Here is an 18,452-nt window from a genome sequence, read left to right on the forward strand (position 1 = left end):
TACCTGAATTATACAATTCAACAAATGATTACACTTTCCCTTCTTCCTGCACATCAGTGCAATGCTCTCTTCCCATTTCCTCTCTGGCTATGCCTCTGGTCTCATTTACTGGGATCTCTTCCGCTCCTGGTCCTGGAAGGGATGTAATGCCTCAGAGCAGTAGGCTCTGTTCTCTCTCTCCTCTCCGCTTTTCTCTCCTCCTTTCTCTTCTTCTTTTTCTCTCCTCTCCTCTTCTCTTCCAACACTGACTTCCTAGGTGATCTCCACTTAGTATGGGTTTTAAATATGCATATGCCGAAGACCCCCAAATGCATATCTCTAGATTGAAACTCTCCTGAGTTTCAAACTCAAGAATTCAACTGTTTGCTTGACACCTCCATTTGGATGACTGATTAAAAACTAAAAACATGCAAAACAGAACTCTTTTTTATCCTGTCTACAATCTATGTATCTCCCAATCTTGTCCATCTATCCATTTTCTTGGACAAAACACACCAAAATAATTATTCCTGAGACTTTCTCCTTTCATATCCACAAATGTAATCTATCATGAAGCCTGGAAGATTCTATAATGCATACTTCTCTGTATCTTTACTTTCATTTCTCCTGGTCCAAGCCACATTTCTTTCTCTCTCATAAACTCCTATCATAGCTTCTAAACTTGCCTCCATGTTTAAATCTTGGCCTTCCATATTCCATCGGAATCTTTATAAAAGTGCATAAAGTGTACATGTAATCCAGTGTCATCTTCATGAAATATGTAACCCTTTTGAATTTATTCATATAATATAATCCCAATTTCTTATTATGACCCATATGGTCCCACATTTTATTGGCTCTGGCCTACCTGGCAGCATTCTTTCCACCATTCGTAGAGCTGTGGCCATACCAGATTCCTTTCTATCCCCAGAACGCTTCAGGTTATTTTCTACATCTGGGCTTTTGAACTTCCATTCCTTTGGCCTGGAACACTTTTGTTCTCTTACACCATGACATTTTTGCATTTTGTTCTCATAGTTCAGTTACTTGTGTAAATATCACCTTATTTTACCATTCTTTCTTAACTGTAATTTGAACGTTATCTAAAGCAGTCCCAACCTAGTTGGCATGATCCTTTCTATTTCCTCCTTAACACTCAAAACATCATAATCCAATTCTTTTTTTGACATATTATTTTTATGTTATATGACGGTGCAGTCCACTCCTTTCTCCTGCTTTGATGCAAAGTTAGTTCCACGGTAGCAGGGTTCTTCTCTGTCTTATTTGTCAATGTATCTCTATAAATAACACAATGCCTAATACATGTTTAATGAATAGATTTATTGTAAATATATCTCCTGCAAAATACTATGCTAAGCACTCCAGGCAGTTCTAGGGGATGCAAAGATGATTAACATGTGGCTCACTCTTTCAAGGAGTTTATGCTTCTGTCGAAAAGATAAAATATATACACAAATAACTGTAATTTGAGGTCATTCAAGAAATCTTATAGATGCACACATCCGTTGATGGAGAACCCAGCAATGAGAACGCTCAATCCTACCACTCTATGTTGTCATCTACTTATACTCTGATTAGACACTGTAAATGTCTTCTGGAGATTAAAAGAAAAAACTCATTTTGAAATTAGGTTTCCTGTAATCAATAGCTTTTGCTTGATTGTATCTCCCGTGTAAGTTAGTCTGTACAGGATAAGATTTTGTCACTTTTAGAAGAAAAATTTTCAGAAGAATAAAATGCAATTTATTTAGCAGCATTCTGAAAGAAACAAGATAGATTTCAAAAATGTCTCAAACATCTCAATTTTCTAAGGAGCAATATATTCCTGAGAAGAAAGTAGTTCATTTTGTTCTGAGAGCTCGCTTTGTTCTAGATATTTGGAAAAATCCACAAATCATAGTATACATTTATGTGTGGGTTTCTCTGCCAAGAGCTGCAAGATGACTCAACCAATCAATTAGAGTTCTGATTGAAATGTGATATTAATTTGTTGATTCCAAAGATAAAGTCTTAGTTCATAATCTGCTTCCTGCAGTTATATCTTTTTTACCTCGAACGATGTATTAAAACTCACCAAGGTACTAGAAAGGCTATTGCTTGGTTTCTGATTTGAACCAGTCAATAAAACTTGTGAGTGTGGAGGAGCTAATACAATAAAATGAAACACAATTTTGGGCTTCTTTCAAGTTTTAAATAAAAGTTGAGTTTCATACTTATACAGGCTGGCAAAAGCTCTGTTCAAGTTGATAACAACTCCCTGTCCACTGGTTTGATTGGTAAGATGGAGTTCAAATGTATACATAACTAGTAAGTGCTGCATTTTTACTTGCACGGTGATATGAGGACATCGTTATCTTGGCAACTGCAAGAAATTGTTGCTAGAGTAAGACTCACCATTGGTGAGACATATGAATTAGTCCAAGGTGGAGAATTTATCCCCTTCTCCATGCAACCCCAGCCTAAGTCTCAGGTGAAACCAGAAAAACCTATTCTATATAATAAGAGAGCAAATTAAGGCAGTTCAAGGGAAAGAAATGAATGATAGAGAGAGAAGTAATCTAGGACGATGGGGTGGGGTAAACTAGCTAAGAGGCTAAAAGGAGAAAGGTAGAATTAAGCCTTGGTGGGTCTCTTTACACGATGAGGACCAGTAGAACACGTCTACTGTATTTGTTTTAAATTTATCTTGAGTTGCATGCAATATTACCCACTTCTTACGTCCCTACAAATCTTCATTCCAATTTAAAATTTCCAACATTTATCGTGGATTGTTTTTCTCCTGAAATCTGGTGATAGGAACCAATTTTGTATTAGCTGATGTTAGGGATGCACTTAATTCTGGGCTATTTACTATTTGTTAATTTCTTCATCATTCTACCCAACTTTGTGTCATTTTCTGTATTAGGAACTGTGGATATGAAGATGAAGACTTACTCTTACCCATCATGGAGTTCATGTATCATGGTGAATAAAGATGAGTCAATGAAAAGTTGTACTCCAGTATGATACATGCTTTAAGAGAAGGAGGCACAGTAGCTGTTAGAACACTTAGAAAGGGGTAACCTGACACAGACTATGTGGAGACATGGAGCTGGGTAGGAAGTAGGTGGTTGTAGTGGAAGATTTCCAGAAGGGGAGATACGTGAACCAAGTTTTGAAAAGGTAGGTGTTAACTGAGTGAGGATGTAAGGGAAGGGAGTTCAGGCTGAGGGGAACCCACAGAAAGTTCTAGAAATATGGTCAAGCATGGTGGGACTGCACATACCTTGGTATAGGCCGGTGCACTGCGAGGCATGTGGGGAAGACAAAACCTTGAAAAACTGGTGGAAGTTAAAACTTGAGGGGTCCATATTGCTTTGCTAAGGAGACATGGATGTATGTCTTCCTGGAAGGAAATAGGACTTTATGGAGGTGACTAATATGACATATTCTTGTTTTGTCAAAAGAGGAAAAAGAATCAGGATGTGGGATGTGAGAAAGAGGAAAAATGACTAGAGGAAGGGAACCTAGTAAGGAGGATCCAGAGAAGATCTCTTCTTATTAACTATAAGGATCTGAACTAAGGCAGTGGTAAAAGGGATGGTAAAAAAGAACAAGTTTTTAAAAATCCTTAAGATTTAAAACTAGTAAGATTGTATGAAGAATTATATATTACATATGGAAAGGAAAGCATCAGGGATATCAAGACTTTGGGCTTACGTGATCGGTGGGTAGTTGTATTTGAGAGAGGAAGAAAAGAAGGTTGAGGAGTAGAGTGGAGAGGGAGAAATTAAGTGGTGAAGTACTGAGTTTAAGTTTTTGAAAAACATCTAAATATAAACATGTAGTAGACCAGTAAATACACAGGATTTAAATCCATAAGTAGCTTTGGTGAGAGCTTTTGTATAGCTCTCAGCCTTCATTAGGAGATAAAGCCAGTACTTGAGAATTTTGGAAGAGTCTAGGAGTTATAGTGAAAACAGTACAGGAGAAACCAAGGGCATGTAAATGTTAAAAGAAGGGCAGAGGAAGAGGAATCTGGAGTGAAACTGAGAAAGACTGGATTTTCTTTTCCTTTATCTTTCCCACATTATCAATGCTAGAGGAAAGCATGCCTGCAATTTTGCATGATTTATCTCTAAAATGAATTAGAACTCACTTGGATGGCAGTAATTGTAGAAAAAAAAAGAGTAATAATTCAATTCAAAATCTTCCCGATATTTGACTAAAGGTACAGGTACATAGTTTTCTATGAGGATAAAACTGTTCAGACCTGTGTCCAACTTATCAATGAGGTTGTAATGTGCATTGACTTTTTCTTAGATTGAAAATGAAAGGCAAGTGAAAAGAGCTCAGGTTGAGTTGGCTATGCATAAACACCTTTTTTTTTTTTTTGAGTTGGAGTTTCACTCTGTCGCCCAGGCTGGAGTGCAGTGGCATGATCTCGGCTCACCGCAACCTCCACCTCCCGGGTTCAAGCAATTCTCCTGCCTCAGCCTCCTGAGTAGCTGGGATTACAGGCGTGGACTACCACACCCAGCTAATTTTTTGTATTTTTAGTAGAGATGGGGTTTCTCCATGTTAGCCAGGCTGGTCTCGAACTCCCAACCTCAGGTGATCCACCCACTTCAGCCTCCCAAAGTGCTGAGATTACAGGCGTGAGCCTCTGGTGCCTGGCCAAACACTTCTTTTAATTCTCTCCATGTCCACTTAAAATACTCAAGTATGAGATCTACACATTATATCCGATTTATTTAAAAAACGTCATTTTATAATTAGTTATATCTGAGTGAATAATTTAAAGTGGTATACTTGTTTTCACTTTACAGTAAAACAATAGAACTTAATGTGATTGCTATGGTGTTCCCAAGTTAAGCTATATTTATTTCATATATGGATTACATATAAATGGCACTTATTTGGTCAGAAAATGGCCCTAAATCCATGTTTCTTCTGCAGAGGAAAGTCCATTTTGTTTATTATTTCTTTGGATAGTTATTTGTGTTAAAGGAAAGGTACATAAAGTTAAAAAAAAAAAAAAATCAAGGGCATTTCTCATATTACATTCTCCTGCACTGTTGAAAGCTACAATTTTTAAGTCATAAAATATAAGCCCTTTCAAGAAATTTTGTTGGGAAAAGTGGAAAAATAGATGTATATTTTCAATGAATTTAAACATATGAATTTGGTAGAGAGACATGGAAGAAGAGATTCTGTTATTTTATCAGGCTTGAGTTTCAGCCAAATCTGGTTGATAGATCCTTTAGAAATTATCCATTATCATCAAAGTATCCATTTGATAGTTTACCTTTCCAAAAAATCCACTGCTGGTTTCTTCCTTTCAAAGGAACACTAAGCTTTTTGACATGAAACATTCTTTATATAGAAAACATCATTAGTGAATTCCTGGTGAGGAGCCATATGCCCCATATGTGGAATTTTCCATTTTATTCCCCATTTACTGGTAGGAAGTTCAGGTTTAATATTCTGAGGTACAACAATCCCTTTCATTAGAAGAGTAATGGACAAGTAGTTCAGGAGTCTATGGTGGTAATTAACATTGTATTTCTGTTTAGAAACTTATTTATGCCTTGGTTTCCCCATATAAAAAATAGGCAGGTAATGAAGATTAACAAAATAAATAGTTGATCTCTAGGGCATGGTACTGAGTATATTTTTCTTTTGAAAGTAAATGACACCACCCATCCCAGTTCTCAACACATGGGTAACCATTGCTATCAGCTGGTGTATATACTTCCTGGATTTTTAAATGCATTTATTTATTAATCATTAATAATAAATGTCATTTTCTCAGTTTGTTCTTATACATTAATATAGTTCTATAACTTCCTCTTTATATGAACTGATCATCTCACTCTTTTATACTGGTGCATGGAATTCCACAATATGAGAATAGCTGAATTTATTTAGCAATTCTCCCACTCACAAACATTAAAATTGTTCCCAACATTTTGCTATCATACAAAACAAATGCTTCAATAAACATCCTGGTGCATGCCTCCTTGAGAAGTATGGCACAGTTTCTGGTATAAATGAAAATAGAATGGCTGCATCATGGGAAATTAACAATTTAAATGTAATAGACATTTCCAATTTGCCTTCTAAGGTGATGATTCCATCTTACTTTCCCTCAAACTGTGTCTAGTTGTACATCTCTGTACATCACTGTTCATTTGTCAAAATCTTTGTTTCTTGTGGTCCATCTCAGAAGTCATCTGCTCCATAAAGCCTTTCTTGATGTCAATGATGGGTTATTATCTCTTCCTCTTCAGGCTAACCTTAGCATTCTATTCATTTGTTCTTTCTTAACATCAACTTTCAAATTTTCTCTCTTCGTAAAGATCTTTCTCCTATCACTTCTACTTGATTGTAAATCTTGAGGGCAGAGAATATTTTAAACCACTTCAGCAGTGAGCATGGTGCTTGTTGTATATTAGATGCTCTCAAAATATTTGTTTAACATCTGAGTTTCTGAAAAATTTCAATAATTCTTCTTTCCACAGAAAAGCAACTCTAAAAAGGTTAAAGAATTGAAAGCCAACTGACCTTGGGAAGCTACACATATGAATCAAGCCTGAAGAATGGGAACCTAGAATACTATTTTATTTTGTACCTATCAACTTTATTGCTTCTTCCTTGTTTGTTATGAAGGAGTTTACAGAGTCCACCTCAAAATGCTACGTGAAAATTTCTTTCCTCAAATATGGATATTGTTTCCTTACCTTCAGGAGCTGCCTGCAGCGTCTGACCTAGAAAAGGCTCGCTTGAAGTGCACCCAGCAGATGTACAAGCCGTAAGCGTGAAGCTGTAGTTGGTGTATGGCTGGAGACCTAGAAAAAGCAAGCAAGCAAGAAATTAAGTGCGCCTCAAGAGGATTATTTAATATCAATTAAACACCAGAAGTAACATGCAGAATTTTAGATATGATGGCCAAAACATTTAAGAGTACGCTCTAAAACACTCTTTAAAGAAAGTTTGAACTTTATTAGAGGTTAAGTATTGAGCAAAATTTCATTTATCACTGATAAATTAATAAATTCCCAGCCATAGAAGAGACCCTGAAATTCACGTGAATCATCCACCCTTCTCTTGATTCCCAATACAAGATGTCATTGAAGAGGCTGTCCCATCTGTACGATCAGAGCACTCCGTCTCCCAAGGAGCCCATTTTGTCTTTAGAGAGCCTTAGAGATCTCCTTATTTTGTTTGAAAGTCCTTCCTTATATTGTGATGAAATCTTTCTATCGCTTTCACCCCTGGGGACATACAGAACAAATCTAATTTCTTTTCCACATGACAGTTCTTCAAATGTTTGTAGACAGTTATCAAATCCCCCCTGAGTCTTCTCTTCTCCAGGCTAACCATCCCAGTCTCTGCAATGGCTTCTTATACAAATGGGGGCAGGAAAATAAGAAAAATGTTAGATTCAACATTTTCTAGCCCCAAGTCATATTTAGCTCATATTAACGCCTACCAACACTTTTGTTTTTCAACTTTGCACTCTACCTAACTCGTCCTTTTTTGAGATGTGTTGATTTTGTCTTTACACGTACATTAAGGCTAATTTGGAAAAGAGATGGCACTTATTACTTCTTTCGTATTCAGAATATGATTCATCATGGTAATTGTTCAGTAAGTTTTCAGGGAGAAAAGAATGACAATCCATCTAAAATAGAAGTTGTATATTGTTAGAGATTTCGCTGCTCTGTGCGTGGCTGGTGACCTTGTTAGAGTTACTTAGCTTCTCTTTGCCTTGGTCTACTGATCTGCAAAATGGGGAATCATTATAGCATCTAGCAGACAGGAGAAGATGAAATGGGATACTCAAAGTAGTATTTCATTTTAGCAGAAGCAACTTTAACTCAGCAGCATTCAACCAGGAGGATACTGAGGCTTACAAGACATCTCTCCTTTGACTCTTGCAAATATTCAAACGATGCCAAAGCTCTGAGAAAGAAAATAGTTTTTTAAAACAACAGGACTTAGCCTATTTGTTAAATAATTGAACTAAGTCATAGTATGAATTCAATGATCGTTATGCTTATTTTTTCATGTATTTTGAGCTACGTTTTCACATATTTTGTTCTTTTGGTGGAATGACTCTTCCTTCAGAAATGTTCATGTGTCACTTTGTTTGTTTATGCAGATTTCTCCTCAAATGCTACATTTTTTAAAAATTTGACTACTTTATCTAAACAATCCACCCATCACTTTTTATCCCCTCATACAATTTTCTTATTTCATAGCCTTCAACCGAATCTGATGTTTGCTATGTCGCTTATTTGTTATTTGTCTCCCACTCTAGATGTACGCTCCTAAAGAATAAGAACTTTGCTTAGCCTACCTATATCCACAGGACTGTGACAGGCGCGAAGTGTGTGTGTGTTAAATGAATGAAGAAAATTACCAATCTCATTCACTTAGAATGAGAGCAGTAGTCTGGGTTCTCCGCTAAGGCAATAATGTTCCGCAGCTGGAGCTGCTCTGAGATTTAGCTTCAGAGCCCTTTGTATTTTCTTATCAATTCAGTGATAAGAAGCAGGTACTTATTTGATTATAATCTTCCATTTGGTTGCTTTGGAGGATTTACATAATTTAGATATTTACCTGATTTACAGATGAAGAATATGACTAAAGATCTAAGCCATACACAAGCCACCTATGTTTGATAAAAGCTATGGGAAAATGTTAAGATTATAAAATGCAGAGCTCAAAATAATGGAAGGGAACACTGAAGACTGAAACTCAGAGGTTGCAGTGGCAAACTCGTTTAGCTTGAGAAGGTCTCCCCTTTACTCTCACTACTGAAAAAAGGGACTTGACCAGTGTGATACCGTTTTACCTGAATATCTTATTTTCCCCACTTAGAATATAAGCCCTTTGAGAGTAGAAATGGCATCACTGAGTGAGTCTTTCGGGGAGGTCATTTTCCCCTATAGTGCCTATTTTAAGGCATTCAATGTTGAATAAATATTGCTTGCAGAAGAGCATGCCCACCACAGCCTCCCATAAGGATTGCAGGGATATGAGGCTACGTCTGTCACCATGTGACCTGACCTAAAAGGTCCTTCCTCATAATTGCATTGGTATCCTTGCCCACAACATCGATTTCATTGAGTTGGAGATTTTTTTTTTGTTGCGGAATATTAATAACAGAAATTAATATAATTTGTGAGCAATACATATTTTATAGATTTTTTCCTATTTAATTTTCTGAAATATTCTGACCAAAACAAGGGCCTCAGTTATCTTCCTCACTGAGTGTCCCCGGCTTGTCTGATTTCAGACATGCAGTGACTGTTGAAAAAAATTGTAGGATGGGCATTAAGGAGAAAAAGGAAAGCTCATCATCACAAAGGTTTGCTAAGGTTGATTAGAGGATTGAGGGTATTCGTAATGAGGACTGTAGTTAAGAGGAAAATTAATGTATATAAAAATAGAAATTATCATTTCTTGACAAAGCATTTCTGCAGCAAATTGAGTGATCTCCCTTTTACTTACAGCCTAGACTTCAAGAAGGCAGGTGTTAAGGGATGGTACAACAGTAGAGCATCCAGCACCTTAGGAATTTTTGATAGAGGGAGAAAAGTACACCAAAGGAGTTTGTTACATGTATTTACATTAAATGGGATAGGTTCACCTAGCAGGATATGGGGTAGGGCTGGCGGAAGGAATGTTTCTCTTGAAGCTACTGGGGTACTAAAATCACGGAGGAATGGCAAACAGCGGTGAGCAGAAAACCTTGGTCGAGAAATCAGAGGAGTTCAAGCATACTGTCAAATCAAGAGGAGTCAACATGGTGCACTGAGGAAAGGAGACAAAGATTGAAAACCAGAAGGATGAGAGTGGGAGACACGTCTGCAAGTGAATATGGGGAGAATGGCAGCTTTACTCTAATTCATCGGCACTGTGTCCTCAAGAGCTGTGTCTGTCCCTGAAATGTAGCCACGCTGGTCAGTTTAAAGGACCATGTGGGCAAAGGGTAGAAATAGTCAGGCTCATTTCAAATGATGTTTGCTAATGTGTGTCAGGCAACTTCACATCTGCCATGTTTACCATGCAGGGTCTATTTCTGCTTTTATAACAAAACTTACATTTTCCTTGGATAAGCCAGTCATTTGTCCACTATCAAGCTTTGTACTTTATTTAGTATTGACTCCACCTGGACTGAAGAGAGTATAAATGACCCAAGCCAGAACACCAAGCTCTATGTTCTCCCACCACATAAGAATCACAGTTAACAGCATTTAAATTACTCAGTGGTTGCCTTCCCTCTGAAGATTAAGCAGCATGTAGAAGACATAAAAATGGTAGAAACCATTGCAGCTGCTCTTTAAAATTAATATTATTTTTAATTGGCAAGTCATAATTGTATACATTGTAGCTGCACAAAGTGAAAAAAAATGCTAAAATAATTTAGTTCAAACACCAACACAAAAGCTATAAATTAGGGAAAAAAACAACAAAAAACAAAACTCAGGATGTTTTTGCTTTTGTTGTTCTGTTTTTAATTCTCTTTTCATTGGACTCTATACATTAAATACATTTTATGAGAATTGCAGTTATTTTCAAAAAAGTTAGTTATAACATTACGTAAATGATGTACTAGCAAAAGTTTATTGAGCATTTACTACTACTTGGCCCTCTTCTGTGCACTTCATGAGCATTAACGCAATCAACGCTCACACTAACTTTCTTTCAGCACATGCTGTTATTTGTTCATTTTACAGATAAGGAAGCTAAGGCACGGAAAGTTGGAGGAAATTGCCTATGATCACAGAGATAAGAAAGGGTTGGGCCGGGCATGGTGGCTCATGCCTGTAGTCCCAGCACTTTGGGAAGCTGAGGCGGGTGGATCACCTGAGGTCAGGAGTTTAAGACCAGCCTGGCCAACATAGTGAAACCTTGTCGCTACTAAAAGAAAAAAAAACTACAAAAATTAGCCAGGCATGGTGGCACGTGCCTGTAGTCCCAGCTGCTTGGAAGGCTGAGGCTAGAGAATTGTTTGAACCTGGGAGGCAGAGGTTGCAGTGAGCCAAGATCGTACCACTGCACTCCAGCCTGGGTGACATAGTAGTGAGACTCCATCTCAAAAAAAAAGGAGGGTGGGGTGGGTGAGGCCAGGATTGGAACTTGTGCAATTATACTGAGAAATGTGGCCCAGAGCAACTGGGTCAGGCTCTGTAGCCTTATGACATAAATAGCTCAAAGCCCAGTGAAATTTTCAGTAATACAAAAAATCCAAGTGGGAGTATATATTTAAATACGTTCATTTTAAATATTATTATGAGTCATGTGGCGAAGTACTGAATCATGTTCTCTGTTAAGAGAACAGTCTGAAATTAAACTATTTGGGTTCTAATACTTACCTACTTACTAAGTACTTGACTACAAGGAAATTTTCTGGCCTCTAGGTGCCTCAATTTCCATATCTATAAACTGTAGGCATGATAGTATAGACTGCCTAATAGGTCTACAGATTAATTTAAGGGAAGGCAATATCTAAATCCATAATTTAGAAAATTTAAATCCATATTCTATCTTTTGTTTTTATATTTTTCATATTGTTAGAGGATTGGATTACTAATAGGCTTGGTTCCGATAATCTGTAAGAAAGCATCAGCTACCATCAGGCACAGATGATTTACATGAACCTGATGACCTTTCATATACAGGACTCTGTAAAACTCAGTAAAATGAACACATTTCAACTGGAATTTGCTGTCATTTTAAGTAAGCCTCTATCGGTAGTCCTTAAAACGAGATATATATGACATATAAGCAGCAGGCAATGAAAAGGGCACACCAACGGAATACTACTCATGAATTGATCAGGATGAGAAGAGGGAAATAAAGAGATGTCTCAAAGGAACCGTCCCAACTGTAACTTAATTCTGAAGTCGAGGAGTAGAAGGAGAGAGGAAAACATCATTCAAGTGCTCAGCATTGAATTAGAAGAGTAGGAAATAGCAGTTGCAGAGTACAGAAAGGCAAATGCATGGAGAAAAGCCAAGTATTTAACATTTCAGTATAGTGAAGATTACTGTGGCTACAAATTACCTGAATTTCCCTACAGGGAATCATGTTCTTTTTTTAAAAGAAAGAGGCATAATATAACCAAACTCATTACAATTATACTTCCAAGTAACGTTACTTTCAAGAATAAATGTGTGCTAAAAGGGACTGCAAAAAGTCTGCCTATAGTTCATAAAAATATGATTTGGAAAACAAAACCCATGTCTATGAAAGTTACATCTGATGTACTCTATAAAGAACAGCTTGCTTCCAATTTTTAATCTCCTAATAGTCAGAAAAAAGGCACTTTAGCCATTATAATTTCACATAGCAAGTGCTACTTCAAAACATTTAGCCAATTATTCTTTAGTGTCATCTGTTATGTTCTGAAGAATTACCAAAAAGTCCTAAAGAATATGTAATTCCGTGAGTTCCTCCATCAGCCTGTTTAGTGATTAGCTTAAGCACTGACAGGCCTGAGTTACGTTAAAAAGTTTTCGTTAGGTGGTTATAAAGTATTGCAAATAACCATCCTGTGTGTAAGTCATCTGTCTGGGCACCAGTTCACCCAAACTGGCTGTGTGGTCTGGCCCCTCTGACTCTCACATTTAGTTTCTTTGGCTAATGATACAGAAGTTAGGAAGAAATCACTTAGGCAGATAGTTAAAGCTATGGGAGCCCTCGGTAAGGCTTTTTTTCTTTTTAGTGAAAAGCAGCCTCAAATCATTTTCTAACAAAGGGCAGCATGTAAAGTCAAGCTGCAGACATAGGCAAGCAAGCTGGGCGCTTGCATGGGTGAATGCCAGCAGGAACTAAGGACTAGATATGTTCAAGATGGCGGCTCCAGCTTTCCTTCTCCTTGTCAACCACTTGTACTGTAAGGAGCAGACAAGAGGAGCCAATCAATTGAAGGTCCATATGCATAATAAGATGAGGGTGGAGGGACCAGCCTTCCCCTCACACTATGTAAACATCATACCTGATCAAACCAATCTTGTGAGCCCTATGTAAATCAGACACTGCCTTCTCCAGCCTGCCTATAACAGTCTTCTGTGGTCCACTACCTCCTCACTTTTTGGATGTCTTTCTCTCTCGTGCACAAGGAGCTGCTCTCCTCTCTCCTTTCTGCTATTAAACTTTCCACTCCTTAACCCACCCACGTGTCTGTGTCCTGAATTCTTTCTCGGTGCAACAATGAACCCCAGAGTATATATCCCAGACAACATAGCTGTTTCACTATAATGATGGTGTTTCCTTTTGCCATCACTTGCCTGGGCTATCACTAAGTGATACCTTTCAGATCAATCTAATAATTTGTGGAAACGTACATGTTCAAAACTAATACACAAAGGCATCATAGAATTATTTTACAGACATCTAAGGTACCTTTAAATTAGAATTTGTTTTACATAATTTTATTAAGGATTATTTCAGGAGCTCACAGGCTAAAGCCATCTTTTCTGGATGATAACATCCTTCACGATCTCAACAGCTGCCCATTCCATTTAGCCAAGCCAATTTCTTGCCCCTCCTTGAGCTGTTCATTTTCTATATTCATGCTTTATGAATTCAGTTGCTACCTCATATGAACTGAACATTCAAACATCAAAACAAAGGGACTCTTGCATTGCACATGACAGTAAGATCACTTTATGACTTTTAGTTCTGACTAGTTGCTATAAGCTAACGTGTGTTATTAATTCTGTATTTCATGTGAAATTCTGGGCCATAGCTTAGGCCCCTCTCTCCAGTATCTTCCTGATCCAAAGACATCCTTCTTAAACAAGTTACTACTTTGGCAGACTCTCTTTCCAGATATACATCGACATTAAGACTATTATTTAGACATTACCAAAGGAAGACCTTCTTTCAGAGTTGAAAAAAGACCCTCCTTCCTTGGTGCTGTCTAAATAATAGTCTTAATGTTGTATATGTATATCTAGAATATATATCTATATATATTGTATATCTAGAATAAATATAACAACAAAATACAATATTAATTATATTTTTGATATATATTTTTTTATTTTAGTGACAGTATTTTAATAAATATTAAATGAATATTTTAATAAACACTTTTCATCTTTTAAGTTCAGTGTTATACTAGTCTGAGGCTTCTTCTCTGCATTTTCAGGCAGACTTTTCTTCTCTAAAAACAAAATGTGGTGTCAAGTGGCAGCAAAATCTGATGTTGCTCAAACACGAGACAATGAGGACATTGCAGAGGGACGGGGATGGCAAGAACTAGAGTGACAAAACAGACCTAGTGCCTGTCAATCACATTGGAATATCTGGGAATAAAGAGGAATTTTAAAAATATTGTCTAGGCAGCCATCAATTATAGTTCTTCGGCCTTAATATTTTATCAATAGGTAGGTTTTAAAAGGAGAAAAAATGGTTGATGCTACACTATTTTTTTGTTTTGTTTTTAGTCAGGCATAAATTTAGTTGTTCTCAGAGTTGAAAAAATGAAAAGAAAATGAATTGTTATATCTCTTTTCATAGGTCCAATGCTTGGTGGTCAGTAGTTACATAGTAACTGGGGGAAATGCAGCCTGGAGCATTGCATACAACCATAGAAGAAACTCCCAAAGCTGTTTTGAGGCCACAATTACCATCCTAGTTTTCTTGCTATCTGTTTTAATTAAAGAAATATATTGCAGTTAAGTCCAGGCTGCTGGAGATCAGGGTTGGCTTCGTGGGCTTTCGACATGTGCAATCAAACAAGGTACCATGCTTAGAAGCACATGAGCCTACTTCTATGCTCTGGTTTCACTGTCTTGAAATTTTAATGATTTCTGAACAAGGGGCATGAATTTTCATTTTGTGGGGTTCAGATGACTGAACCCCACAATTATGTTGCCAATTCTGTCTGAGATTTAGACATGTTTTAGAGTGGCATTTTAAACTCCATTCAAAACAGAATGTAGTCAGTCAAATACTAGTTTACTATTCAGTATTTATTCATTCAACAAACATTTTCTGAATAGTTAAGTACTCTGATAGGTACCAGGAATGCAATGGCAAACAGGAGGCTACTGTCTCTGTCCTTAAAAAGCATTACCTATTACTAATTATGGAACAGAGACAAGAGGAAAGGATTTAGAATAAAATGTAAGAATTACTATGAGAGCAAAGAGCAGAGTTATCTAAGAATAGAATTCCTTATAAAGAATTTCTACATTTTGTTGTATTGGTGGTTGAAGCATGTTTCCTCTCTTTCAAAAGTGATGTGTAAGGTATCTGTTTCAGTATAACATTAGTATTACATTTTCTGCTACCACCAGCATTGTTAGGGTTTATGCTATTTAGCACACAAGGTTTTCATTAACTTCTAGGAAGATGAGAAAGGAAGGCAAATTCTTCTTTCCTTGCTAATTTGATGCTGGTAGGTTTTTCCTTTTAAATGAAATGCAATGATGAGTAACTTCTAATTAATTATTTTGAAAATAGTTTGCCCAGAGTTAAGAGAAAAATAGGCCCTTATACTTGATGCTAAGCAGGATACGACTAATTCTTTTTTTTTCTCAGTGGCCTTAATTATTTAGTTAATCCTTTACCCTTTCCTCTACTCCTAAACTCACATTAGGAGTCCCATGTATAATGCAGAGGTAGCCCAAAGTGAAACAATGCCATAACTGGTGTCCAAATTGTTCTGTACAGGATGGTGGATGTGTTTAGTAATAGATGATACGAAAAGGTCTTTTATTGACAAGCTGCCATGCGCTGTTTGCATTAGCGAATATGAGAAGATGATGGCTGCTACTCCTTCGTCCCCATGGTATTCAGCTCAGTGAGATAGCAGAAAACGCTTCAGTTTACTTAAAGCATTGATAACACCTCTAAATAATTAACCGAGGACTTCCTGTCTTCAATTACTTAATGCTTTTTTTAACATCTTGAGAGGATTATAAGCAATTTATGGATTTCACATGATGAGTGCATTCGCGGCTATTCCCACAAAGCATTTACGGGATCATGTTTCTAAAGCTTTGAGGTAATTAAAAAAATAAGCGTGGAGACAATGGGGCTGAGGCAAGGTGCTCCCTTTCCCTCCTGTCATTCCTAAGGACGTAGGTTTTCAGGCTCCAGGACGACTAGTGCTACAGCTTCATTAGTGCTCTGTGGCTTAGGGAATGCCAAGCTTTTGGAAATGATGAGAAAATCAAAACATTTATCCTAGGGGGTTCAGGCAGCATTTCCATCAAACATTTAAGATGGAATAGAAAATAAATTTGATTATTTTAGTTCATTCCATGAACTCAATAAAACAGTCATTCACACCATAAAATACTTCAGTATTACATTTGGTCAGTTAGCTAACCGTGGAACTGAATTTTCCTGGGTGGATGAGTAACATTATATAGATCTCAGGTTTCAGATTATCTAATGCCTAGCACCATTCCTGTCTCATAAGAACTACTTATAGGAGGTTCTGTACTTGGTAAGGTTTTGCTGAATGAGGACTTATTTCTTTATTCCACAAAGAAATCCCTCCTTAGGGCCGTATTGGGCAAGCAAAATATTCTCTAAATCTATTTAAAACAATATCCATCGAAATTAAAAAACAAAACAAAAATAGAACAGAAAGATTGGTCACATGACTCCTAAAGACTTTGACCAGATTATTTTACTGTTAAGTAAAAATTAAAATTATAATTAAAAACATTAAAATATTTATTCTAATCAAAGGATTTCTGGCACCAAGATATGTGTATGAAATTTACTCTGACATAAAATAGCCATTAAAAATGACAATGAAAGGAAGAACTGGTAGAGTGAAGTTATTTAAAGAAAAATCTTTGCAATTATTTTATAATTAATGAGGCTACCAATCCTGTTGGTTTGAACACTACAATTGAATTTGGTCTGTTGGTGTGTAAATGCTGATTTCCAAAAAATGCAAACCAATACAGCGGCAACAATTCAAAGCCAACGCTGGTTAGTTGATAGATATTCTAAAAATAAATTTCTTCAGCCTTATATCTCAATTACTGGGAAACCTTTGCTGGTACGGTCTTGGTTTTCAAAACCCTGTAATTAACATCCATTGCTTACTCCAAGTGATTAGTTCAATTTTTCACCACTGCATCCTGCATAGAGTTCTGTTTTCAGTTATTTCTTTTCTTGTCAGTCTCCCTATTTGTGGGAGCATCTTAAGAGCAGCAGTCTTGTTTCGGACCACTTAGCGTACTGTCTGGAACACCACAAGCTGGCAATTCATTTTTGGAAGAATGAAATGATATTCTGATTTCCTTTTAGATAGAGGCCGTGAATGCCTTGGATACCCTGAGTAGATCAGTTTTCTTCTTCATCTTTCAAATACGATTATTAAAAACATCTCTTACTTACAAGGATGTCATGAGAGTCAGAGAAGTCAAAATGCAAACGTTTCTTTAAATGATAAAGCACTATATAAAAGTAAGTTTTCATTATGTTAAACACCATTATTTAGGTATTTAGGAAAAACACCTAAAAAATATTATTTAGGTGCTCAGGAAAAATCAAGCACATTTTTTTTTTTTGAGCCCTTTCTGCTCTTTTCTGTGAGTTTCATTATCTGTGCTATCAAGACCCCTGCAAAAAGTGCAGTCCAATGGAAGGAGGTCATCCACTCCGGAAGTCTTGGAAGGAGGTGACTGACAGTGGGAAAAACGGGAAAGTTTATACAATCTTGCCCATGTTCTTAGAATTTAAACTTAACAGGGTTGTTTGGGATGATTCAGTAGACTTGAATAATAAACTAAATTACTTAACTTCTCAAAGTATTCTTTTCTGTAAAATGAAGGTAGCAATTTACTCTACACCTTAGGTTTGTGAGGAAGCATCAAACTGGATAGTGCATGCAAAGTGCTTAGGACAGCATCTGGCACATATTAAACTCATTTCTTCCCCAAACATTTATTTAGCTCCTATTAATGTGTTCAGGACTCTAAGTGCTAGAGGTACAACACTGAACAAGTAGATAAGGTTCCCACTCTCTTGGAGCCTTCATTCAAGTGTGGAGAGACACAAAAAGACAAAAACACTAGAATATCAGGCAGTGAGAGGTCTACGATGAAAATAAAACAAAGTGACGTGGTGGTGTGTTACAGAAGCTATCCAACCGAGAAAGTCAGAAAATGCTTCTCCTCCCTTCAGAAGTGGCATTTAAACTAAAACCTGTTAATTATTATCATAATCACTACCAACAATTATCTAACATATCATTGTACTGTACTAATAGTATATTATTAAAGCTAATGATAATAAACCATAATAATTTTAAAAAACACAATTACTATTAATTAACATTCCTAATACAAACAGCCACAGTAACTCCACTGTCAACTAGTCCTGTGTATTAATTATCCACTTGATAGACAAATGTTAACCTCTGGTTGATTTTCCCCTGCCTTCCAGTATATTCTTGGCTATCCTAGTCCCATTATCTA

At 36.8% G+C, this 18,452-nt stretch overlaps 1 protein-coding gene across 1 annotated transcript in view; it reads right to left on the reverse strand.

Moving 5' to 3' along the window:
* USH2A (usherin) overlaps positions 1–18,452 on the reverse strand; it is a 775,604-nt gene that overhangs the window by 131,139 nt on the left and 626,013 nt on the right. The window contains exon 56 of the mRNA XM_064383503.1: positions 6,723–6,830. Within this exon, the coding sequence (XP_064239573.1) occupies positions 6,723–6,830 (108 nt within the window). The remainder of the gene's footprint in view (positions 1–6,722; positions 6,831–18,452) is intronic.

Source organism: Aotus nancymaae, unplaced genomic scaffold (genome assembly GCF_030222135.1).
Source record: "Aotus nancymaae isolate 86718 unplaced genomic scaffold, 86718_ANA_hifiasm-v0.15.2.pri h1tg000032l_0, whole genome shotgun sequence".
Classification (NCBI taxonomy): domain Eukaryota; kingdom Metazoa; phylum Chordata; class Mammalia; order Primates; family Aotidae; genus Aotus; species Aotus nancymaae.